The sequence below is a fragment of the Staurois parvus genome, unplaced genomic scaffold, assembly GCF_062004578.1.
Source record: "Staurois parvus isolate SC_StPar_1 unplaced genomic scaffold, SC_StPar_1.0 ptg000211l, whole genome shotgun sequence".
Lineage (NCBI taxonomy): Eukaryota > Metazoa > Chordata > Amphibia > Anura > Ranidae > Staurois > Staurois parvus.
Window position 1 is genome coordinate 863,016 of NW_028318007.1, and position 26,639 is coordinate 889,654.

Below are 26,639 nucleotides of genomic sequence, written 5' to 3' on the forward strand. Positions count from 1 at the left end.
AATGCAACCTAAAACCCCTGACCCAACCTAGAACCCCTCCCCCTGACCCCATGCAAGCCCTAGAGCCCCTTCCCTGGACCTGACCCAATCTAGAACCCCTGATCCCATCCAACCCCTAGAACCCCTTTCCCAGACCTGACCCAACCTAGGACCCCTCCCCCTGACCCCATCCAACTCCTAGAATCCCTTTTACCGGACATGATCCAACCTAGAACCCCTCCCCCAGATCCCATCTAATACCTAGAACCTTTCTCCCGGACCCAACCTAAAAGCCCTGAGCTGACCTAGAACCCCTCCCACTGACCCCATCCAATCCCTAGAACCCCTCCCCCAGACCCAATCCAACCTAAAACCCTGCCCTAACCTAGAACCCCTCCCCCATACAACCCCGAGAACCCCTTTCCCTGGCTCAATCTAGAACCCCTGACTCCATCCAATCCCTAGAACCCCTTTTCCGGACCGGACTCAACCTAGAAATCCTCTTCTTGACCCCATCCAACCCCAAGAAACCCTCCCCTAGACCCAATCCAACCTAAAACCCCTGACCCAATCCAACCTAAAACCCCTCTCTCTGACTCAATCTAACCTAGAACCAGCCACCCTGACCTCATCTAACCTAGAACCTCTCCTGACCCAATCTATTCTACAACCCCTACCTCCGACCTCATTGCTAATTAGCCGATCACATGACAGCAATTTAATACATTTAGGCATCTAGACGTGGTGAAGACAATTTGCTGAAGTTCAAACCGAGCATCAGAATGGGGAAGAAAGGGGATTTAAGTGACTTTGAATGTGACATGATTGTTGGTGCCAGACGGGCTGGTCTGAGTATTTTAAAAACTGCTGATCTACTGGGATTTTCATGCACAACCATCTCTAAGATTTACAGAAAATGGCCCAAAAAAGAGAAAATATCCAGTGAGCGGCAGTTGTGTGGACAGAAATGTCTTGCTGATGTCAGAGGAGAATGGGCAGACTGATCTGAGATGATTGAAAGGCAACAGTAACTCAACCCCTCGCTAAAACAAAGGTATGCCAAATACCATCTCTGAACACACATCAAACCTTGAAGCAGATGGGCTACAGCAGCAGAAGACTACACAAGGGTGCCACTCCTGTCATCTAAGAACAGGAAAGGGAGGCTACAACTCGCACAGGATCACCAAAATTGGAAAATAGAAGATTGGAAAAACGTTGCCTGGTCTGATTTCAGCTGTGACATTCAGATGGTAGGGTCAGAATTTGGCGTATCAACGGTTCAGGCTGGTGGTGTAATGGTGTGGGGGGATATTTTCTTGGCACATTCTGGGCCCCTTTAGTAGCAATTGAGCAATGATTAAACACCACGGCCTGCCTGAGTATTGTTGCTGAACATGTCCATCCCTTTATGACTCCAGTGTCCCCATCTTCTGATGGCTCCTTCCAGCAGGATAATGCATCGTGTCACAAAGCCCATAACATCTCCAACTGGTTTCTTGAACATGACAATGAGTTCACTGGACTCCAATGGCCTCCATAGTCACCAGATCTCCATCCAATAGAGCACCTTTGGGATGTGGTGGAATGGGAGATTCGCATCATGGATGCGCAGTCCACAAATCTACATAAGTTGTACCTGTTTATCTATAGCCATCAGTCCCTTACATCCATTCAAATTGCAGAATTTACACAAGATCTCTCAGCTTTGAAAAGCAGGGGGTGGGGAGCTAAAAATACATCAGTGAGGAGAGCTCTGATTGGAGGGAAGGGACCCCTTACCTTCACACAGCACATGGGGACAGAGTTGTGGCAGTCAATCAGCTGAAACTCCCTCCCGTCACCATTTTTCTCTTGGTGTCAGGAAAACTTGTATGAAGTGGCTTACGCTGACAGTAGAGGAACCAGGCAGCAATCAGAAATCACAGTATTCTGGATTGAGACACATACACATTATAGAGGGATATACAGTGGGGCAAAAAAGTATTTAGTCAGCCACCAATTGTGCAAGTTCTCCCACTTAAAAAGATGAGAGAGGCCTGTAATTGGCATCATAGGTAGACCTCAACTATGAGAGACAAAATGAGAAAAAAAATCCAGACAATCACATTGGCTGATTTGGAAAGAATTTATTTGCAAATTATGGTGGAAAATAAGTATTTGGTCAATATCAAAAGTTCATCTCAATACTTTGTTATAAATCCTTTGTTGGCAATGACAGAGGTCAAACGTTTCCTGTAAGTCTTCACAAGGTTGGCACACACTGTTGCTGGTATGTTGGCCCATCCTCCATGCAGATCTCCTCTAGAGCAGTGATGTTTTGGGGCTGTCGCTGGGCAACACAGACTTTCAACTCCCTCGAAAGGTTTTCTATGGGGTTGAGATCTGGAGACTGGCTAGGCCACTCCAGGACCTTGAAATGCTTCTTACGAAGCCACTCCTTCGTTGCCCGGGTGGTATGTTTGGGATCATTGTCATGTTGGAAGACCCAGCCACGTTTCATCTTCAATGCCCTTGCTGATGGAAGGAGGTTTGCACTCAAAATCTCACGATACATGGCCCCATTCATTCTGCCCTGTACATGGATCAGTCGTCCTGGTCCCTTTGCAGAGAAACAGCCCCAAAGCATGATGTTGCCACCCCCATGCTTCACAGTAGGTATGGTGTTCTTTGGATGCAACTCAGCATTCTCTCTCCTCCAAACACGACGAGTTGTGTTTCTACCAAACAGTTCTATTTTGGTTTCATCTGACCATATGACATTCTCCCAATCCTCTTCTGGATCATCCAAATGCTCTCTAGCAAACTTCAGATGGGCCCGGACATGTACTGGCTTAAGCAGGGGGACACGTCTGTTACTGCAGGATCTGAGTCCCTGGTGGCGTAGTGTGTTACTGATGGTAGCCTTTGTTACGTTGGTCCCAGCTCTCTGCAGGTCATTCACTAGGTCCCCCCGTGTGGTCCTTGGATTTTTGCTCACCGTTCTTGTGATCATTTTGACCCCACGGGGTGAGATCTTGTGTGGAGCACCAGATCAAGGGAGATTATCAGTGGTCTTGTATGTGTTCCATTTTCTAATTATCGCTCCCACAGTTGATTTGTTCACATCAAGCTGCTTGCCTATTACAGATTCATTTTTCCTAGCCTGGTGCAGGTCTACAATTTTGTTTCTGGTGTCCTTCGACAGCTCTTTGGTCTTCACCATAGTGGAGTTTGGAGTGTGACTGTTTGAGGTTGTGGACAGGTGTCTTTTATACTGATAACAAGTTCAAACAGGTGCCATTGATACAGGTAATGAGTGCAGGACAGAGGAGCCTCTTAAAGAAGAAGGTACAGGTCTGTGAGAGCCAGAAATCTTGCTTGTTTGTAGGTGACCAAATACTTATTTTCCACCATAATTTGCAAATAAATTCTTTCCAAATAATCCAATGTGATTGTCTGGATTTGTTTTCTCATTTTGTCTCTCATAGTTGAGGTCTACCTATGATGCCAATTACAGGCCTCTCTCATCTTTTTAAGTGGGAGAACTTGCACAATTGGTGGCTGACTAAATACATTTTTGCCCCACTGTACGTTGTTCACATTTCATGTCTGAGGTTTACAACCACTTTAAGGTAAAAAAACATTCTACTACATTCTGTGCACCCCTCCCCCCCCCTCACCTGATTCCTGTATCTATGCAGTACTGTGACTGGCTGCATCTGTTCACTCCCTTCTAACCGCTCTTACAAGCTTGGAGAATCGGAGGTAGCGGGGTGTAAATGGGCATAAGTTCTTTAACATCCGACTGCCCATAGAACAGAATGGAGAGTCCAAAAAGATACGCCTGAAAAATGCACAGGTGAACTCAATCAGATGTCTAAAGGGGCCTAACTCTTATGTGCATTGATTGGCGCATTACAAAATCTCATACTCTGGAAAAAATACACCTTACCACTTGTCTACCAAGGTAGGTTTATAAATGGAATGGCAGGCAAGTGGTTAAAGCTACTAAAGCTACAATCTTAGAAACGATCAAGGGCATTCAATCTTTTATTTGAATCTGCTGCCCTCTACGGTCTGAATTTATAAATGCCTGTAGAAATATTATGTATGCACTTCCTGTCCATGGGTTGTTGGCTTTAAAACCCTGGAAGGAGAAGGTTGAGAGAGAATGTTTCAGCTATATGTCTTTTCAATGCTGCTAAACCCCAAGCCAGAGGGGACTATATTGCAAGTATTCTTATGACTTAATAGTTTAACTGCAGCTGCTGAGTGTATATCTAAATTCTCATGACAGAGTATCTCTGCCCTGTCCTTGTTATTATTTCACATGCACAGGCTAGATCTGTGCTACTGTATGAGTAGTGGTCACTTTCCAGTATGTTGCTAGGTGAACCTTTTTTTGCACTATAGTTTTTATGTAGCTCCTGATATTTTAGTTAACCCTGTGCCTTCTGGTCTGGGATTTTATAGCTTGTTTTAGCTTAGGGCTTGATAACCAGCATAGGCTAAAGCCAGGTTAAGCTTCTGGGGGGCCACGTCAGGATTACAGGCTTAGAGGTCCGGTTGCATGTCAGATTAGAAACTATTAGGGAAAGACCAAAGTGTGGATTATATAGGCTGACTCTGAGTTCCAGTGCCACGCCATAGTCCCTGCAGGTGATATGCTCTGTTCCAGGCTGGCTAGACAACAGTTGGAGGGCTCCATGTGACTGCTAATCTTGTCTTCAGGTTTGCGATACAAAGATAGCCACATCATCCTCAGTTGCCCCTGCAACTGGATTTTGCTACGATATTCATCTGGAGGTAACCGCTCCGTTTTTTACCTTCAGGTTTAGAGTAATATCGTGTTTGAGGAGGGACATTTTTCATACCCCCTCAAAAGAGGGTGTGACATAAATGTACAGATTTGAGTAGCTGAAATGTGACCTGTAGCCATATGTAATTCTAAATTTAGTTCAGTTCTTATCATGAAAGAAATATTCAGTCATAGGCAGAGGCATATGGTCATCAATTAGCATCTGAAAAGAGACAGAGCTTCCTCAGGTTGGAAGTGGCACCTGGGTGCTAATAAGATTTTGTCACCTATATATAATCAGACTTTGCCATCTTCCTGAAGTTTAAAAGAGAACCGCAGATGTTTCGGCTTCATGACACCAGGGGGGCTCCGATCTGTCTCCCTGACATTGGGAGCTCTAAAAGTATATATGGTACATACAAAGGAGTATGTTTCATCCCTCATAAAAGCTAAAATATTAGGGCAGCACAGTGACTAAATGGTTAGCACTTCCGCCTGGCAGTACTAGGGTCGTTGGTTCGAATCCCAGCCACGGCACCACCTGCCTGGAGTTTGAATGTTCTCCCTGTGCCTGCATGGGTTTCCTCCGGGTACTCCGGTTTCCTCCCACACTCCAAAGACATGCTGGTAGGTTAATTGGCTCCTGTCTAAATTGCCCTAATAAGTGTATGTATGAATGTAAGTTAGTGAACTTAGATTGTACGCCCCTTGAGGGTTAGGGACTGATGTGAATGTACAATATATATATGTAAAGCGCTGCGTAAATTGACGGCGCTATATAAGTACCTGAAATAATAAATAAATTTGTTGCAGAGAGATGAAAATACTTCCTTCTGATGGGGCACGCTGTAGGCTACATCGGCATATAAAAACTATATTTGTGGCCTATGTAGAATGCCAGGAAAATGCAGGAAATGGTTATGGGGCGCTGGAGTGCGATAGCGGAACAGTGATTGGTACTGTCGCGATCGGACTGATGGGCTGGTGTCGGAAATTCAATCCCCGACTTGGTGATTCAAGCCAGTCTTGGTCCAATTGACTTTGGGCAGGTCAGCACCCAGAACATCCTGTGGGCGGGTACAGGAACACCCCCCCAGAGGCAATTGGCCCAGGACTCATGTCCAGCCCACGTCCATATTCCCATAAATTGAGGACTGGAGATGACATTGTGATTCATATGGAGCCAGTTCAATTTGACTGACGGATTGCTGACTCTCCCTGACTTGCTCCAGTTGCAGGGTAAATCTTGGTAAAAGTTTTATCTGTTTTTTATTCCCTTTTATTTTATAATGAATAGTCAATGTGTGTCTTCTTGTATTTTCTGTAACTTTTTATACTTTGTACACATTTTATGCACTGCCCACTTTTGGGATATTAAATCTTAAAATTAATAAGTGACTTCTGGGTATTTAAGCGGGCTCATATTTCCAGAGAGATTAGATTGTATTGTATTTTAGTGCCTTTATATGCTTGGTCAAGCTCATTGCCAATCTGCATGCAATTGCACTGCGTGTTGGCAGATTGTAAAGGTAACAGAGCTGCCAGACGGAGATTTGTGTGTGTATGGTGCCCCAACAGACTGTTCTGCGGATAAACTGTTGGGTGGTGGCAGGCTACCGTTTGTGGTGTGTCTGGTGTGGGGTTGTGTGGACAGTGGAAGAGTGATTAACACCAGGATTCTGGTTTGTAGGATAGCTGGAGGGATCCTAGAAGGGTGTGTGATTGCTAAGCTGCTCCTCAACTCTAATTAGTGCACCAGATTGTATATGAGATTTGTATCTGCCAGTGTGTGTGGTCAGCCATCTGGATTGGAGTGAAGACTCCCTCCGGTGGTGGCCAAGAGGTAGTGCGGGCTGTGAAAGTGTATCACGGCCGGTCTTATATACTGTTTTATATATTCAAAGTTAAGTCCCTCTTACCCCAAGTCACGGCCGCACGTGCGCACCTCGGTTAGCTAGTCGCTGTGGGCGTGGCATGTGGGTGAATCCGTGACAGAGGGCTACATTAGATTACTGGTGATTTAATAAAGGCATAGTAAAGAAACAATGATTAACACTGCAATTGATTTATGTGCAATAAGTCTGCTCTGAATTTTGTTTTTTTAACTGCTTGCCATCTGGGGCAATTCGTACATTTTTCACATACATTTAAAACCAGCATTTGTTGCTGGAAAATTACTTAGAACCCCCAACATTATATATCTTCTGAAAGCAGAGGTCCTGGAGAATATCATGCTGGCTGTTGCATTTTTTTTTTTTTTTTTTTATGTGAAACAATATTTGCACAGCCATTTATCAAATGCAAATTTTCAGGAAGAAAACCATCATTAGGTTCATCCATTAGATTCAGATGCCTCCACTGTTAGGCCGGTCTCTTAGATCCCATATCAGCATATTTACAATGTACCATTGGTCCCTGGAAACCAGGAACGAGGATCTAATGGTACAGGCAGATAGTGGTGATCTCAAGGTTCTAAAGGGTATGGCTTAATGGTGGTGGTTTCTGTTTACTAATAGTAGAGCCCAATGGTGGTGATCTCAGGGAACCTACCTGATCAGTCTGGATTCCCCTCCGTCTGTCCCATCCCCTGTCCCCACCATAAAAAAAATGAGACTGAGAAAAGAGAAAATTCCTGAGCAGGAATAAAGAAAATGTGCAGATTTCAGACTTTTATTGAGATTTCTTGAATTCTTCCATTACTATCGTGGAGTTATTTGTATGGATGGTTTAATGCAACTAGAAGCATTCACCACCACAATAGACATATATGAGTACAGAGTCACTGCGCACACAGACAGGATCCGGGAACAGTCACAGGAGAGGAAGAGGAGTGAACACGTCTAGTATGTAGAATAATGTCTAGATCAGCAGGACACGCAGGTGATGGATGGGGAAAAGACATCAAGATAAGGGGACAGGGGAGACAGGACACCGCTAGAAATAAGGAAAATGGTCAAATCTACGCAAAGATAACCCCTAACTGTCAACGTTTCTTTCCCACGACGACAACATCTCATACCATAATTCTACATGTCACCATTGACAACCAATATTAACGTTTGAGCTTCCAAATACACCAAACCTAACCAACTATGTCCTTCAACACACTGGACTTGTAGAGTCTGCCTTCCCTCCTGACAATCCTGTCCATTGAGGACTAAGAAACTATCCATTCATAGTGTTATCTGAAGATTTCCAGATCCTAGCTCTAGATTATCAACAGATCTCAACTTTCTGTTATCATCTAAAGATCTCTCAATCCCAGTTTCCCACTATATATTTTTGATCCATGCTATACATGATTCAAAGAACATCCTTGGATCTTATCTGGTAAAATCCCTAGATCTCAGCCTTACAGTTTTTATCTGGAGATCACCAAGTCTCAATTCCACAGTTTCATATTGTGACCTGTGGACCCTAACCATAAAGTATAAAATGTATGGCCGCAATGTTTACGTGCCATCAACAGATCTCCAGCTGACTTCCACCTCACCCAGCAATCTGTCCATGGGCTTTGAGAACTTGAAATGAATCTCACCAAAGCCAACAATCTGCTGCCCTAATTCTCCACCTCTACAGAGAGGTCTTCTGCAGCACGGGTTGACTACCACATCTTTCCCTCCATATAAATCTCATCCACCACTTACCCCACACTCATCTGCTCTTACCCCTGTTAATTCCAATCACAAGGGGAACTAAGAGACAACACACCAGATGAACTACAGTCACTCTGGTTTTTGGATCCCCAAGAAACGCCAGACGCTGTTTAGAGGGGGAGGGGTGCAGGAAGCAGAACTTGTAAAGAAGAGATGGGTAATGAATGGGGAAGAGGGGAACTTGGGAAAGAAGGTGCTGGTTGCAACTCTTCAGCAGGACACTTCCATGGTGTGGTTGATCTGCCCAATCCCCTCGCTGCTTTCTGACTGGGTGCAGGGCCGTGGGCGTCCTCCATCCACAGAACTGGCGCTGGTGAGAGAAGCTGTGCGGGAACGGGCGAGTCGGGTCATGCTGGCAGAGGGCACTGAAGGCATAGAGAAGGGAGAACAGGACACATATTACTACAGAGGCTGAAAATTAACATCTGCTGCCTAACAGGAGCTCCAGCAGCAGCTAAATGGTTAACACCCTTAAAATGAGCTTCCTGGAACATGGCCGAGATTTAACCCTTTCATGCAGTAGTGTAGCAGTAGCCTGAGGTTCTACAGGAACTTGCCAACCAGGACATGCCAACCAGAATAATACGCCCCCTGGGAGGAAGGAGTGCCATGGGCCCCCTGAAGAAAGGAATGCCATGGCCTTCCCCACCCCAAAATTTAACACCAAGGCCGGGGATTGGCGACAACCCTGCTATTATGAAAATTAATGTTCTAGAAAGCAGGCATAGAGTACCCGTCTCCACCCTAACAGTGGCAGCTGCATGTAGTGATGACAGAGGTAAGGACAGATACCCCAGACTCTGGCAGTAATGGGACAAATAAATGGGACGAGTCAATGGTAACTGAGTCTCACTTTTGTTAGAGAGGGGCCCATAAGGCAGAGCTACTCCCTGGTAGTACTGTGACTCAGAGGGATAAGCTGGAGTTACAGCATCCTCTATCAGGGAGGTAGGCACAGCAGCCATGGGGTTGGGGGGAGTTACAGCACTGGGAACATGCAGCATTGACAGCAAATCTGACAGCAGAGCAGTGATAGGGAACATCGGGTACCTGCACTGGCACTCTGTCTCCGATCCTTCAGGGAAGCAACTGAGGGAGAAAGACGTGGAGGGAGAGAGGGGCGCACACAGGGCAGTTATGAGGAAAGGTGGAGGAGACACAGAAATGTCACATTAACACATTAGATACAAATATTCAGAGAGACAGACATAGTACACTGCGCACAGGGTAAGCAAACACTTAAACATGGCGGGGGGACCAAGGGATGGAGTGGGGTGACACACAACCAACGTTACACACTAAAAGAGACTGTGGTAGACATTTAAGAATGTGATGGGGGGGTGTGAAGCCGGGACACACATACATGCGTACACATACACTCTTAACACAATTAGCCAAGGTGTACCCCCATCTGGCAGACACACAGCCAACCAAAATAACCAGCAGATAAATGGCGCACACCATTGGATACACACCATCGGGCACACATCACTGGATACTCACCATCAGGCATACACCATTGGATACCCACCATCAAGCAAACACCACTGAATAGCTAACATCAGGCATCCCCACTGGATACCCACCATCAGGCACTTCTCATCTGATACCCACCATCAGGGACTCCCCACTGGATACTAGCCATCAGGCACTCACCAATGGATACATGCCATCAAGCACACATTATTGGATACCCACCATTAGGCACACGCTACTGGATACCTGCCACTGGGCAAACATAATTGGATGACACCCTCAGGCAATCCCCATTGGATACCCACCATCAGGTACTCACTATTGGAAACCAAACCATCAGGCACTCACCATTGGAAATCCATCATTAGGCGCACACCATTAGATACCCACTATCAGGCATTCCCCTTTGGATACCCACCAGCAGGGACTAACCACTGGATACTTTCCATCAGGCACAAGCAATTGGATACCTGCCGTCACGTTCATACAATCAGATACCTGCCATCAGGCACTCACCATTAAATACCCACCACCAAGCACACACTATTGGATACCCACCGCTGGCCACACACCACTGGATACCTGCCATCGGGCACACAACATTGGATACCCATAATTGAGCACTCTGCCATATGAGCTCTGATACCTCCAAATGATCCAGTAAAACTGTACTTACTGTATCCCATTCCTTGGAGGAAATATTTGAAGGCTTCTGTCAGTTTTCCGGGCTGTGCAAAAGAAGAAATTATGTTACTACACTTCATATTAGCGACCTCTCCATACCCTCTCCATACCAGGGAAACCCTCCCACAATCTTGTTTGTATCTCGTACCATTCCTTTTGTCCCAAGATCTCACATGACAGTCTAGGTATGAATGGTTATTCACCCAGCACACATAGGGTTAATGAATGATATATAAAATGGCTATTGTTACCTGTGTCACTTGAGGAAGTCCGCCAGAATCGGCCATCTGTGGGGGAAGAAGGGGCAGCTAGTGAATAAATTAATATATTTACATAAGAAATGCAGCTCAGATGAAAAGTAAAATATTGGTAAAAAAGTGATGAACACAGACACCACCCTGAGCATGAGGAACCAAAAATCCCATCTTCAGCTCACCTCACCTGCTGCTATTGTGGTAAAATAGAAGCAGAACAATACTGAGGAGAACCCAGAATGGTCATACCAATCAGGTAGAGGTGAGAAGGATGACTTGAGGGGTTAAGGATTCCAGGGAAGGGGTTAGGGTAAATGTAGCAGGGTAGTACAGAGTAACTGGAAAAGAAGGGGTGGGAAAGATTGAAGAGAGATTGAGGGTGGGATGGTTGGGTGGAATGGCTTTGGGTGATACTGTGGGACTGGAAGCCATGGGTAAGTGTAGGGGACGAAAGGTTGGAGGTGGGTGAGGCCAGAGTTTGGATAAGGTTGAGGAGGTTGGAGTGGGATGATACTGTGAAATAGAAGCTATGGGGAAAAGTGGTGGTGGAATGGTTAGAAGAGGATCACCTTCTGGTTCAGGATGAGGGTAGAATGGTTGAAGAATGGTATGAATGAGGAATTGGAAGCAATAGGGAAAGTGAGGACAGAAAGGTTGGAGTAGGTTAATACTGAAGTTTGGAATGGTTAGAGAAGGGTGATACTGAGGGATTGGAGGCTACAGGGGAAAGTAGAGGTGAAACGGTTAGAGAAGGGTGATACTATAGGTTGGGATGGTTGAAGGTAGGTGACACTGAGGGACTGGAGGTGATGGGGGGAGGACAGAGGTGGAAAGTTTAGAAAAGGGTGACCATGAAGGTTGTAATGGCTGGAGAATGGTGACACTGCAGGATTGGAGGTTATAGCAGCGGGTGGAGGTGGAAAGATAGGAGGAGCGTGATAGTGAAGGTTAGGATGGGTGAAGAAAAGTGATACTGAAATATGGAGGGTATAAGGAAGGGTGGAGGTAGGAAGGTTGGAGAAGGGTAAGGTCATGGGTGGAGATGAGGCTGGTAAGGTTGGAATGAGATAAAACAGTTTCAGTCACCTTCAGGAATGTGGTGTTTGTTGGGTCAAGTTTAGAATTACATTCAACCTGTTGGAGAAAAACACACAATAAGATCTCTCCATCAATACAATTTATAAAGAGAATAATTCTCTGGCAGCAGACACTGGAACGAAGCCAGGAACAGCAGGGTGCAAGACATCAGCATTCAATAGGGAAGGGACATGCAGCCAACACTGATGAGCCGTTATCATGATGTAACATCCTCACAACGGAGAGTGACAACCATCATTCCTACAGTGCTTCTCATCATTGTGGAGGATGCACAGACTCCACAAATAGCAATACTCTATAATTTTTGTTTCTGCATTCATCTGATCCAGACATCTAAAGTACATACAGCCTACTCAGGGATCTATTAACCCACCATACCCATTAGTCTGGTTTATCACTGAGGATCTTGTAATCAACTACAAAGGGCCTGACCAATCTCTAGGAAACTCGTAACGGATTGCACAATGGGTCTATACATATACAGTACTAGGGATCTAGTAATCTATTACACGATGGGTCTGACCAGTCACTAGGGATCTAGTACACTATAATACACTAGGTCCAACCAAACCCATGGGATCTAGTGTTCTACAATATGCTGGGTCTGACCAATCACATGGTACTCTAGCTAATGAAAAAAAACCCTGTGCACAGGGTTTTAGCAATCCACTACACAATTGGTTTGACCTATGACTGGGGATCTGGCAATCTTCTACACATAGGCCTACCTGCAGGTAATCTGCTGGATCATTCAGTGTACGAGCAGAGACACATTTGTAATGGTACAATTTAATCCTACGTCTATGGACATGCAGATGTAGTACCATATAGAAGAATTAATCGGATGATAGAAGAGTACAGAACTGACCACACTGTCTTCAGCTGGGGAATTATCTCCAACCACCAGCATGACCGGAGCCCTGAGAGAGAGGAGAGGGTAGAGAAAGGGACAGGGGGTTGTGGTGGTCAGAGATAGGGTGAGTGAAGGATGGCGGGGTCAGAGATGGGAAGAAAGTTGAATGTGGGGGTCAGAGAGGAGGAGAGTGGAGGATGGAGGTTGTGTAGGATTGGGGTTCAGAGGAAGGGTGAGTGGAGGATGATGGTGGTGGGGGTCAGAGAGTGGTTAAGTGGAGGATGGTGGTAGGATGGGGTCAGATATAGGGAGAATGGAGGGTGGGGGTCAGAGATGGTCCGAGAAGGGAAGACCAGTGAATGGGAGGTCAGAGTTGAGAAGCATGGAGAATTGGGGGTCAGGGATGGGGAGAGTGCAGAATGGGAGGTCAGATATGAGCAGAGTGCAGGATGGAGGAGAGTCAGAGATGGGTGGAGGGAATTAGAGATTGGGAGGGGGTGGAAATAAAAGGATCAGAGATGGGGATGAAGGACAGAAGGCAGAGGAGTGGGGAGACAGAAGCAGAGAGAAGTAAGCAGCGGGAAGAGCACATGTCAGTAACAGGACACATATGAAGGATATAACAGAGGCAATGGAGATGGACTGACAGTACAATTCACTGATATGGGAACAGCGAGGAGACTGGCAGATGTAATCACGGATCATATGACCACTGCAGGGCACAGATGACATATGACCTCCAGTATGGCAGTAATGTGAGGATACACAGACGCTCCCATACTGATTGGTTTCCTGCATGCCACACAGCTGCCACATGAAACACATGTACATCCACGATGTCCCTTACCTCAAAGTCTTGGCATTCGGTACAGTTCCTGGGCGGTTCATCTCCAGGTCTCTTCGGCTGCAGAGTAACAAGACACGTCATTGTTAGACATTATAGAAACCTCTTTCATGTGTGACAATATACAGCACGTGGAGTACATATTGCAGCATCAGACATGATGGTAAGCACAGCGATAGACAGGCGACTCCTACCTGTTGTACATGTTCCAGAAAAGCTGTAGGTTGTTCTGGTTGACGCAGCTGCTGATCTGCTGGCGGTAATTCTGCACCAGCTCTGTGTTGTTCATCAATTCCTCCTGGGGGAGGGAGACACAGAATGTTAACGCCGAGGGTCAGCACTGTCCGCCCTGGAACTGGTACGATGCTACTGCCAGAATGATCCATTTTGTAGCTGCATGCGATATTACAGTACAGCTCTATTAATATCTATAGATCTACACATAAAAGACGCCGATACTGCATTACACTACACTGCAGAGCTACAATTGTGAGCATCACTGGAAAGTATATATGGATCCTGTCCAATCACAAGCCAACTGTTAGCAGCATATATTGTAAGCTCCAAGGAGCAGGGCCCTCGAACCCCTCGTGTATCGCATTGTATTGTTATTGTACTGTCGCATGTTCTGTCTCCCATTGTAATGTACAGCGCTGAGCGAACTGTTGGCGCTTTATAAATATTGTATAATAATAATATAGCAGAACTATAACTTCTATAGGAACTAGAATGTCACTTCCCAATGCCGCCACTACCAACAGAAAAGTACCGCTCTACCATAGCACTACTGCTGCTGGGAGTCACACTGTCCTTTACAAGCTGCAAACCAAGAAGTGTCCACACTGGTAGCTGACACTTACTGTACAGAGAAGCCATAACCTGTGGTGTTTCCAGCAGCAGGAGGCATTATCAGTGCTGGGGTGAAAGCACGTGATCAGTACATGGTAACCATCACCACAGGATGTCTAGTATCATCACCACACCAGCAGGTAGTAGTAAGCCATGTTACCCTCACTGGCACTGATGTCCCTGCATGTCTAGCAGCCATTCTGTAAACCTGGCACAGTACATAACTCTGTATGACCCTACCTGACTGAAGAGGTGAGACAGCACGGTGTCGGTGAGGGAGCTGGTCAGTCCAGACAGCTGAAGAGACACAAACAGTGTGAGGGCTAGGAAGGGGCACAGGAAAAGATCTAGTGTATGTCTCGGCCTGGCTTACCTTGGAGGCTGCCCAGTCAATCCAGCCTTTTCCATTGGGATCAATGTTCAGCAGAACCAAACCTTCCACCAGTTCTGGGAATATAAGCTGTGGGAAGAGAACAGGCTAAACATGGGCAGTAAAAATCCAACAACTGGTTATACCAAGAACTGTCTATGGAGGAAACCAGAATAGTCTTTTTCATACACTGTATACAGTGCATATTGTTCTTCAGTGTAACCATATCCTTAATATTTGGCCCAGGAGATGGTCACGTCTGTGGGGGTGGCGGAGAGAATTTCTTGCTGTGAAAAGGACTCCACTCTATACTGCCAGTTGTCCTCTCTGGTATTTTTCTGAAGTCTTTCTTTCTAAAAAGATCACCAGTTCTGTTTTAACTATTAAAAGTCACCTTTCTAGTTTTCCAGTCTGGTGGATCAGTTTTCAGCAGGATAATTTGGTAGCAGTTTTATTTTAGTATAATTACAGTATCAGCATGATAATGCAGTGTTCTTCCTGATAGTCACTAGGCTGAGCCATGAGGTCATAGAGATGGGTTTTAGCTTGTGTTATAGGAATGGGTTTAGTTTATGGATATAGGTGTGGATTAAGGTTTGGAATGTACAACAGATAGACTCAGGTTTTGGATGTAAGGATAGCTTCAGTTTTGGGTTATAGATATGGGTTCAGGTTTGGGTTATAGGGATGGGTTCAGGTTTGGGTTATAGGGATGGATTCAGGTTTGGAATATAAGGAGGCTTTTGGGTTTGGAGTATAGGAATGGATTTTGGTTTGAGATATATGGATGGTTTCAGGTTTGGGTTATAGAGATGGGCTTTGGTTTGGGATATAAGGGTGGGTTCAGGGTTTGGGTTATAGAAATGCATACAGGTTTGGGGTATAGAGATGGGCTCAGGTTTGGATTATAGAGATGGGTTCAGGTTTGGGTTATAGGAATGGATTTTGGTTTGGGATATAAGGATGGGTTCAAGTTTGGATTATAAACATGGGTTGAGGTTTGGGTTATAAGGATGGGTTCAGGTTTGGGATATAAGAATGGGTTCTGGTTTGGGTTATAAGGATGGGTTCAGGTTTGGGTTATAGGAATGGATTTTGGTTTGGGTTATAAAGATAGGTTCTGGTTTGGGTTGTGTGTATGGATTCAGGTTAGGGATGTAGGAATGAGTTCATGTTTAGGTTATAGAGATAGGTTCTGGTTAGGGTTATAAGGATGTATTCGAGCTTGGGTTAAAGGGATGGGTTCAGGTTTGGGTTATAGGAAAAGAATAGGTTAGGGTTATAGTGATGGTGTTCTACGCATAGTTTCAGGTTACAAAAATGGATTTATAACAGGGTTATAAGGATGGGTTAGAGTTGTAGAGATCGGTCCAGATTAGGATTATGCAGAAATGTTCATGTTCGGGTTATAGAGATGAGGGTTTGGATTAGAGTTATAGGAATGGATTAAGGTTAGGGTTAAAAGGATGGATTCAGGCTAGGGATTCAGGGAAAGGTTTAGGTTAGGGTTATAGAAATGGGTTAAGTTATGTTTATAGGGATAGGTTCAGGTTAGGGTTGGGGAAAGGGCTTGGGAGGCTCAGTTTTGGGTTATATAGATGGGCTATGCTTAAATTAGCATTATGGGAATGGGTTTAGGTTAAGGTTGTAGGCATAGTTTCAAGTTTGGGGGTTAGAGAAATGGGTTCAGGTTAGGATTAGAGAAATGGGTACAGGTTAGGGTTATAGAGATGGGTTATGGAGATGGGTTCAGGGTATGTTTTTAGGGATTCGTTCAGGCTAGGGTTATAGGGATGGATTTAAAATCGGGTTAAGTGGATGGTTTTAGGATGAGATTAAAAGAACAGTATCAGGTTAGAGCTGTAGTAATGGATTTAGGTTACATTTGTAGGGGTGGGTTCAGGTAAAATTAATAGAAATTAGTTCATGTTATGGTTGAAGGGGCAGGCTCTGGTTAGGTTTATAGGCATTAATTCAGGTTAGGGTTAAAGCATTAGGGTTCAGGTTAGGGATGGTTTCTGGTTAGGGTTATAGGGATAAGTTATAGATATAAAGATGGTTTCAGATGAAAGGAAAGGGTTCAGGTTTTAAGGACAGGTTTGGGTGATAGGGATGGGTTCAGGTTGGTTATTGGGAATTTAGGTACAAAACCTTTAGGACAAGAAGTCATGTGAGCTGGTTCAGGTCACATGGTCTCCTAGTTTAGGCTCTGAATATGAACAAGGGTGACGTGTGATATAGGGCAGGGATGTGGCACATGTACCCGAAGGGTCTGCAGTTTTCCTACATACTTTGTCAACTTACAGCAAACTTAGCCAGGACATACGACCCAGCGCCCACTCCAATGCCAATGATGCTCTGAAAGCTGCAGGACAGAGAAAGGATTTGTCTGTAATCACATGAACAAATGTACTCGTTCTGCACAGCAAACAGTCTAGTTCACATAGAGCATTAACTTACACATGTGAACCCACAAAGACAATTCATGAGTCTCACCCAAAGTGCTGCAGCACGCTCGGTAACATGCCGGCCAGGTTTTCCATGGTGGGGTACTGATACCTGTGAGAAGAGAGGCATTTATAGTATACGGCTTATAGCAGAACCCCTGGCACTGTAGAAGGTTTGTACTACATACCCTTGTGGGAACTGGGAGGCTCCCACCTGCTGCCCTGGGGCATCTACGTGACACACAACAAAATGCTTTGTGATCTCCTGCATGTCCTCATAATTGAACAAGGTATTGAAGCAGAGCTTATCTGAAAGAAAGGAAGAGCAGGACATTGACTATCAATAACCTGGAAGAGCAGAGGAAGGTGCATCACCAATAAACATCCCATACAACTGTCGCTAGCTGGCGAATTCATTTTTCAACAGTGACAGATGATTAGAAAAGCCTATCTTTGCTCTTTGCAGTGTGTTTTACAGTCTGCATTCCATATACATGGTGCACATACAGTACACACTAGACAGTATAAACCCCCAACCCCACCTCCCTCATCGCACCACACACAGAAATGAGCAGAAACTCCTGTCTGCACCACAATTACTGAAAGCATCATCCAAGCAGTGGCAATACTTACGGTTTAAGCCCACATCATGGTATGTGAGAATTGCCGGGCGATTGCCTTTTGGGGTGCCCCTGATGACGACATGCAGCATGCCATAGGGCGTCTCAATGTCATGTTCCTACAAAAGAGAAAGAGGAAATTTATGGTCGCTGAAAATATGGAGTATAAATCCACCTACTGTCTCCACACCCTCCTGCAAGAACCCCCAGAACCTCCATGCAAAGTCTCCACAACCTAAGCCCAGAGCCTCCACCATAAACGTAGAGCCTCCACACCCTCCTCTCAGAGCTTCCATACCCACAACATGACACAGGACAGAAAAACTTGACATATGACAACTGGATACAGAATAGGTCAACCTGATAAATGATACAAATGAGCAAAGGAAATCTGAAATGTGCAAAGGGCAACCTGATACAGGACAACTGGACACTGGAATGGATTAACTGACATGGGACAGGACAACCTGACAAGAGATAGGACAGGACACCTGGGCACAGGGCAGGAGAACTGGGAAAAGACAGGGCAATCAGACATAAGACAACTGCATACACCCTCTGAGGAAGCCCTGTGATAATGGCGAAACACGTAAAGAGCGGAGCCAGTGATGTCACTATGTTCCATACTGGAAGTATGGTTGTTTGTTCAGAGCATGGATGTATCCATTTTTTATGTAGTGCACCAGATTTGTGCACAGCATATTGTGGGTGCTATAGTAATATTTCATAAAATTGGGATAATTTTGAAGCGGAAAACCACCGGATTGTCTTAATTTTCTTTTTGAGCACCTATTGAGGAGTAGTAAAAAGTGCACTATTTACAATATGAAAAGGAGGAAAATTCATAGCACTGGCTGGAGTGGGGGAGAACAAGAAGGAGAAATGAAGGTGCATGATTCCACCAGGAGTTTTCAGATTAAGAAAAACAGAGCAAATAAACCCTTTTAAAGGGGAAGGCGAAAGTTGACCCATCACAATTATAGGTCATAAAAGAAGGTGAGAAATGGTGGAGGAACACATGGGAAAATCACATTTTATGAATGGTGTGCAGCATAAGATAACTGGATTTTTTTCTACATACTTACCTGTAAAATCCATTTCTTGGAGTACATAATGGGACACAGAGCAGGTCATAATAATTACTATGTGGGTTATATGCCACCTATAGGTGAATGGACACTGGCCGACCAATCAGAGAGCAAGTCCTGCCCTATATAGCCCCTCCTAAACAGGAAGTACTTGAGTTTTTGTAGAAATCATTGACAAGAGGGGCAGGAACTCTGTGTCCCGTGATGTACTCTAAGGAATGGATTTTACAGGTAAGTATATAGAAAAAAATCCAGTTTTTTTATCGTACATCACAGGACACAGAGCAGGCCATAATGACTATGTGGGGCATGCCATAGCAATAAAACTTGAGGGATGGGTGACATCACAATAACCACCGCCAACATTCCAAAAGGAGCTACTAAAGCTGTTCGCAAAACACTACGGCCAAAGGCAGAATTCTCCGTGGCTGTGACAACCACCTGGTAAAACATTGTGAATGTATGAACTGAAGACCATGTATCAGCCTTGCAAACCTGAGCAACCGACGCCTGGTGGAGGGTAGCCCAAGATGCCCCCACACTCCTGGTACAGTGTGCTCTCACCAGAAAGGGTAAGACTTCAAACCATAGGCCTGAATGATTAACTGGCAGATCCAATGAAAAAGAGATGACCTGGATGTCCCTACCCTTTCTAGGCCTATCTGGCAGCACAAACCAGGATTCCTGACCTGTGCTGCCAACTCAAGCAAATCCTGACCACTTGAACTAAATCCAGAGTATGCAGTGCTCTTTCCCATGCCGACTGTGAACTAGGAAAAAAATAAAAAGGCAAGACACTGTCCTGATTTAAGTGAAAACCAAAAAAGCATTCTAGGCAGGAAGATGGATGGGGACGCAACATCACCCTATCATGTGCCAAGAATGGCTCCTTACAAGCAATGGCCGCCAGCTTTGACACTCCTCCTGCCGAAGTGATAGCAATCAAAGAACTCACCTTTTGAAACAAAGGATTACGTTTCTTTAATTGGTTCCAAAGGCGGCCTGTGCAAGGACAGCCAAAGTCACAAGAACACAAGGGTGGCCTGACAGGCGGGACCATCAGTGTTACACCCTGTGCAAAGTTCAATCCAGGAGTGAGAACAACGGACTCTGGGATAAGATGGATAAAGATCAAATCTGACCCTAAATGTTGCTCAAGGTACATTTAATTTGCCCTCTCGATTGGAAAAAGGATAAAAAAAACCTTACAATCACCCACTTCCGTGGGTGCCACTTCCTGGCCTCCCACCAGGCAAATTAAGATTTCCAAGTCCTGTAATGGAAGTGACCTGACGCCGAATTTCTAGCACTCAAAAACGCAGAGAAAACAGGACCCAAGACCCCCCCGATCTTAACAGAATTGGGCTTAAAAAGCCAAGCCTCCAACCCTAGCTATCATATACAGGATACAATATTGGACCCAAGACAATAGGTCTGGGTGGACTGGAGTGTCCAAGAAGTGTCCCTGCCAGATTCACTATGTCGGCGCATCAAGCCCTCCTGGGCTAGGCTGGGCTACCACTACTATTAGCTTTACCTCCTCCTGGACCGTGCACAAAAGACACGGCAATAGTTGAATCGTGGGAAAGCATAGATTAGGGGGAACTGGTCCCTAAGGTGTTACCAGTGGGACTCTCGACATGGGCACAACCTGTCTAACCTGTTGCAGAACCTGGAAGTCAGTGGATCCACATCCAGAGTTCCCCAACGCTGGCAGATTGCCAAGAATGTCTCGGGATGCAGGGACCATTCTCCCAGTATCAGCCGCTGACCTCTGGGGGAAAAAAACCCGGCCAGTTTCCTATACCTGGAATATGTACTGCCAACAGAGAGCACATGTTGTACTGCCCCAGAGAGAATGTGTTTCACCTTTTCCTGAACCATATGATTCCTGGTGCTGCACTGGTGGTTGATATATGCCACAGCCATGGCATTGTTGGACTGAACCCTGACCACAACCTGTGCAATGGGTTTGTTCAATCATCCAGCGCAAGGCATACTGTCTGAAGTTCCAAACGCTCATGGGCAGTATTCTCTCCTGTGGAGACAAATATCCCCTGAACTGTAGTCACCTTTAAATAAGCCCCCTAACCAGAGAGACTGGCATCAATGGTTACTATTTTCCAAACCACTAATTAGGACTCTGCAATACCCTGGGGACAAAGCCTTCCAGTAATCCAATGCTTGGACCTTCATTATCCAGACGTATAGAATGTTCCTCAACAAAAGACGTGGAGTGGAATCGCACAAAAGAAAACCGCTTCAATGTAGATATCATTTCCAGAGATGCAGAGATGTACCGAAGGATACTTATCGCTTCTTACATTTTGCTTTAAACTTGAAACGGACTGCTCCCCAAGGAAAGGCACATGAAGGTATTGTGAGAATGACACCACCCTGTGTCCTCAGCAAGCCCAGCACCAGGGCTAGGAGCTTTACAAACACACGAGAGTTGTGGCTAGCCCAAAGGATAGTGCCCCACAACAATAAAATGGCGGTTCTCTATAGCAATCACAGAACCCCTGATAAGCCTAAAAAAATTGGCATAGGAAGATATACATCATTAAGAACTATCTACACCCCAAATCTATCCTCTTGCAGAGCAGCCACCACTGATCGGACTGATCCCCATCTGAAACAGAAGGACGTCTAGACTTATGTCTAGTGCCTTGAGATGTAAGATAGACCTCACGCTCTGTTTGGTTTAGGGCCTGCGAACTGAGTGTTGAGTGTCTCAAATGACCTCAGAGACTGCCCTAGCATCTTCTGCCCGAGATAATTTTCAAAACACAGCCGTCTCAGACTCTGGGGGGGAAAAACTTACAACACCTGGTAACCCCAGACAGTCTCCCCTCCAAGTAGTAACCAGGGCTTGACCCTGATTAGATTCCGAGTTCAGACGATATCAGGGGTATACAGAGTAATGCGGCCGCAGTCCATTGCAGCTCCGCCACCAGGAATAGCTGCAATGCCAGGCAAACACTGTGGCCCAGATACCTCTGACACCACTAGTTTATTGTGAAATGAGAACACCATCAGATTACCCCCTCCCCGCCGAGTCCACTAGACCTGAGGGTGGTCCACCAGCCTCTCTTTTGGGACCCTTTAAGTAAAAAGAGGCAGCAACTATATTGTCGCCTAACTATGCAGTCCCGCAGGGATGTATGTCCATAGCCATCTTGGTCTACAGTTATGCAATCAAACAGGCACCACCAGGAGAATGACCAAACAGTGAGATTTTTCAAAGAAATACTGCAAATGTAAACTTACCATTCCCCCTGCAGGACCTTGAATCATAGCAGAAGTCCAACTTTCACCCATCACAATGGGCTTTGTCATGCAGACCTTCAAGGACTCAGTCCCTATATTGTGAGGCCACTACCTTGGACCTGTACAGCACCCTGCTGGAAAGCGCCTTGGTCAGTATTATACTGCACAGGGTTCCATTATGCAGAATCCAGCACCGTAAGGCTGCATTACAGGCAATATTGTGGGGATTCTGCTCATCCAGCGAGGCTTGGGTACTATCCATTTTGGCTAACAGCTTTCTGAATGGATCCAATTAAAGTCCCTGATTCTACAATGTAACCGTTCTGGACTTTCAGGTATGCTCATGAAACACTTCAGTGACTGTCCCCCTTACAGACACTGGCGAAAAAAATGAAGTACTTCCTGTGTAGGAGAGGTTATATAGGGGGGGGACTTCCTCTCTGATTGGTTGGCCAGTGTCCATTCACCTATAGATGTCCATTCACCTATAGGTGACATATAACCCACAGTTATTATTATGGCCTGCTCTATGTCCTGTGATGTCCGATAAGGAAAATAAATATGAGGACTATTACAATTACAATGAGTGTTGATATTATATATCTTAAGTTTATAATATGTAAAGATTTTCCAACAGTTGATTTTTTTTTTTTGATCAGAGTTCCCTATTTGTATATTCTAGAGGTTTGCGGTATTGCTGCATTACACAATTTTATGTTTATGATGTGAGGTGTGTGGAACACTTGATAGTGGCAGCGACAACAGAGATATATGTATCAGGGTGGATAAAAATCAATGATTTTTTTAAAAAAATTTAAAAAATAAAATAAAAAAATCGGATTTTTTTTATTTAAATCGGATTTTTTTGAATAAAATGCTTTTTGAGGAAAATATATTACCATCCAAAGGTTACTCCATCATGAAATAAAGATTAGTTTTTTAATTATGTAGAATAAGGCTGTATACGTTTCATTTTTTTGGTAAATAAATTCCATGAATCCATTCACAATGTCATGCTCTTCCAGAGGTTTTTGTAAGATTATTGGGCAGTTTCTCTGCCTACAAGATATTATCACAGATGATCGGTTTACTTTTGCAGTTCTGAAAACTGAATTTGACTCAGCGGAGATCACATGCCTCTTCTTCACAGCAAAAATGTTATAACATGAACAGAGTTAAGAAAAAGACCTTCATCCTAACTTCTACAAACCTATGAATACAGAATCAACCCCTTCAGTGCTAAGTTTCAAGAAGTTCAGTGAATAGAATAGAAACAATATTTTTCTGATTGTTTGGAGTGGAATAGATCTGCACAAGAAGAAAGTGAAACTAAGTGTGAGGAGGAAGGGGCTGACAGTCTAAGTTTCTTAAAATATATATATTTTGTTTAGCCAAATTAGTTACCAAACATGGATGTTTAAGCAAATCACATATGCTGGAATGTTATTGTTTCAGATGAATAAATCTATTTAAATTATTATTAAGGTAATGATTATTTTTCTCCTTCCTAAGTACAACAGAAAAGTTGTCCAAATATGAATGATTAACCTATTAAACTGGGGATAAAAAAACTAATATGAAAAGTTATTCTAAAAATCTTCATCTACTTGTATATTAAAGTTATACCAGCAAGAATTAGTCTTTATGTAGAAAACTAGGATTTAAATCAAGCCTTACTGACTAGTGATTTAAATCAAATCCACCCTGATATGTATGCAAGTAAACATGTTGGTTCATTATTGATTACATAAGAGTTTTTCACTGTACATACCCTCCTCTCAGAGCTTCCACGCCCACGACATGACACAGGACAGAAAAACTTAACATGACAACTGGATGCAGAACAGGTCAACCTGAGACTGTATAACTGGGCACAGGAAATCACAACTGTACAATGGGCAACCTGATACAGGACAACTGGACACCGGAAAGGATAAACTGACATTGGGCAGGACCACCAGACAGGAGATAACAAATGACAACCTTACAAGGGATAGGACAGGACAACTGGGCACAGGGCAGGAGCACAGGGAAAAAGAAGGGCAATCAGATGGGGGTGGGGTCAGATATTATACTGCAGGTAACATCCACCTGATACCAGAGATGATAGGACTATGAAGAGGATTTCCATGTTGGAGATGATATACAGACAGAGGTGACGGCAGACTGCAGATTATAATGTAGAGAAACTCAACATCTTCATTTGAGATGGCCGGGATTACAGCGCATATGATGGTATATATCGGTAGATGGGTGGGACAAGTACAGCCTATATGATTGGCAGGCTACATATTATGGTCAGGACATACTATATACTGCCGGCAGGACATACTGTATACTATTCGCAGGGTACATATTATGGTCAGGACATACTGTATACTGCCAGCAGGACATACTGTATACTATTGGCAGGGTACATAATATGGTCAGGACATACTGTATACTACTGGAAGGACACACTGTATAATACTGGAAGGACATACTGTATACTACTGGAAGGACATACTGTATACTACAGGCAGGACACATATGGGGATTAGAATTCACATAGTTGTACTGCGATATTTCTGTATGTGGCGATCAGAATACAGACACAGCTGATATTCAGGTGCAAAGTGAAGGACAGGCTGTATACTGGACAGCACAGATATCGATGACACAGCAGACATTACACAGCAGATATGGACAGCGGATGGCTGAGTAGTATAATAGAAGTCAGATATAGGTCACACATACAGATGCAGAGCACCCTGCCATGTGTCCGGCACAGAGACACAGAGCATCCCACCATATGTACAGCACAGAGACACAGAGCATCCCACCATATGTACAGCACAGAGACACAGAGCATCCCACCATATGTACAGCACAGAGACGCAGAGCATCCCACCATGTGTTTAGTACAGAGATGGAGAGCATCCCACCACGTGTACAGCACAGAGACAAAGAGAATCCCACCATGTGTCCAGCACAGAGACGCAGAGAATCCCACCATGTGTCCAGCACAGAGACGTAGAGCATCTCTCCATGTGTCCAGCACAGAGGTGCAGAGCATCCAACCATCTGTCCAGCACAGAGATGCAGAACACCCCACCATGTGTTTAGTACGGAGATGGACAGCATCCCACAATCTGTCCAGCACAGAGATGAAGAGCATATTGATGGGTGTTTAGTACAGAGCTGCAGAGCATTCCACCATGTGTACAGAACAAAGATGCAGAGCATCCCACCATGTGTACAGCCCAGAGACAAAGAGCATCATTCTATGTATCCAGCACAGAGATGCAGAGCATCCCACCATGTGCACAGCCCAGAGACACAGAGCATCATTCTATGTATCCAGCACAGAGATGCAGAGCATCCCAACATGTGTTTAGCACAAAGAAGCAAATAATTCTAGCATGTGTTTAACACAGAGATAGCTGCAGAGCATCACACCATGTGTACAGCCCAGAGACACAAAGCATCCTGCCTTGCATACAGCCCAGAGACACAGAGCATCCTAACGTGTCGAGCACAGAGATGCAGAGCATCACACCATGTGTACAGCCCAGAGACACAGAGCATCCTGCCATGCATACAGCCCAGAGACACAGAGCATCCCAACATGTGTCGAGCACAGAGATGCAGAGCATCTCGATATGTGCCTAGAGACAAAGAGCATTCTTACGTGTGTTTAACACAGAGATGCAGAGCACCACCCCTCCCCCCCCCCCCTCCATGTGTTTAGTACAGAGATGCAGAGCATTCCAACATGTGTTTAGTACAGAGACGCAGAGCATGCTACCTGTGTGCTGGGCTTCAAACGCTCTGGTTCCTGTGACTATGCTGTGACATTGGCAGCGGTTTGTGACCTTGAAGCTGGGACATCTGGGGGGATGCAGCGCACAGACCCCCCACACAGCAGAAAATGCACCCCCCTATAATATTGAACCCCCCCCCAAATCACTCACCCCATCCCAGCACTCCGGCATGTCTGGGTGACAATGGGCGGACCACAGATTAGGTATATAGAGATGGATATAGACAGAGGCTGCTCAGCTGTGCAGTGCTTTATACAGCCTCTCCTCTTATATCCCCCCTCCCTCCTTTTACTGCAGAGACAGCAGCTGGCTGATTGGGCGACACACACACCCTCCACCCACACACACTCATCTTCATGCAAACCCTGAACACCAGGGACCCCCCAAACCCCCCTTCCCCGCCACAGTGCTGTACATAATACAATAACATCGCTCTGTGCTACATACAGCCACCATGTGGGACCAGCCAGACAAGAGAATAAATATATACTGTATATCCATACACATGATATAGAATATATATATTTATGTAGAGAGAGAGAGGATGGGAGGGGGAGAGACGGCATGG

General features: G+C 45.0%; 1 protein-coding gene across 7 annotated transcripts in view; it reads right to left on the minus strand.

Moving 5' to 3' along the window:
* Positions 1–7,415: 7,415 nt before the first annotated feature.
* NDRG4 (NDRG family member 4) overlaps positions 7,416–26,639 on the minus strand; it is a 53,742-nt gene continuing 34,518 nt past the window's right edge. For 4 of the 7 annotated variants that reach the window (XM_089678906.1, XM_089678905.1, XM_089678908.1 and 1 more), the window contains exons 4-17: positions 17,924–18,029; positions 17,479–17,599; positions 17,340–17,402; positions 17,148–17,208; positions 14,847–14,933; positions 14,714–14,770; positions 13,819–13,922; positions 13,628–13,684; positions 12,796–12,847; positions 11,916–11,963; positions 10,827–10,862; positions 10,568–10,619; positions 9,466–9,504; positions 7,416–8,780 (exon numbers count right to left, since the gene is read on the minus strand). In XM_089678906.1, the coding sequence (XP_089535032.1) occupies positions 8,626–8,780; positions 9,466–9,504; positions 10,568–10,619; positions 10,827–10,862; positions 11,916–11,963; positions 12,796–12,847; positions 13,628–13,684; positions 13,819–13,922; positions 14,714–14,770; positions 14,847–14,933; positions 17,148–17,208; positions 17,340–17,402; positions 17,479–17,599; positions 17,924–18,029 (1,038 nt within the window). In that variant the 3' untranslated portion in view covers positions 7,416–8,625. Of the gene's footprint in view, positions 8,781–9,465; positions 9,505–10,567; positions 10,620–10,826; positions 10,863–11,915; positions 11,964–12,795; positions 12,848–13,627; positions 13,685–13,818; positions 13,923–14,713; positions 14,771–14,846; positions 14,934–17,147; positions 17,209–17,339; positions 17,403–17,478; positions 17,600–17,923; positions 18,030–26,221; positions 26,373–26,639 lie in introns of those variants that run through there. The other 3 variants (XM_089678909.1, XM_089678910.1, XM_089678907.1) reach the window with 3 other exon arrangements.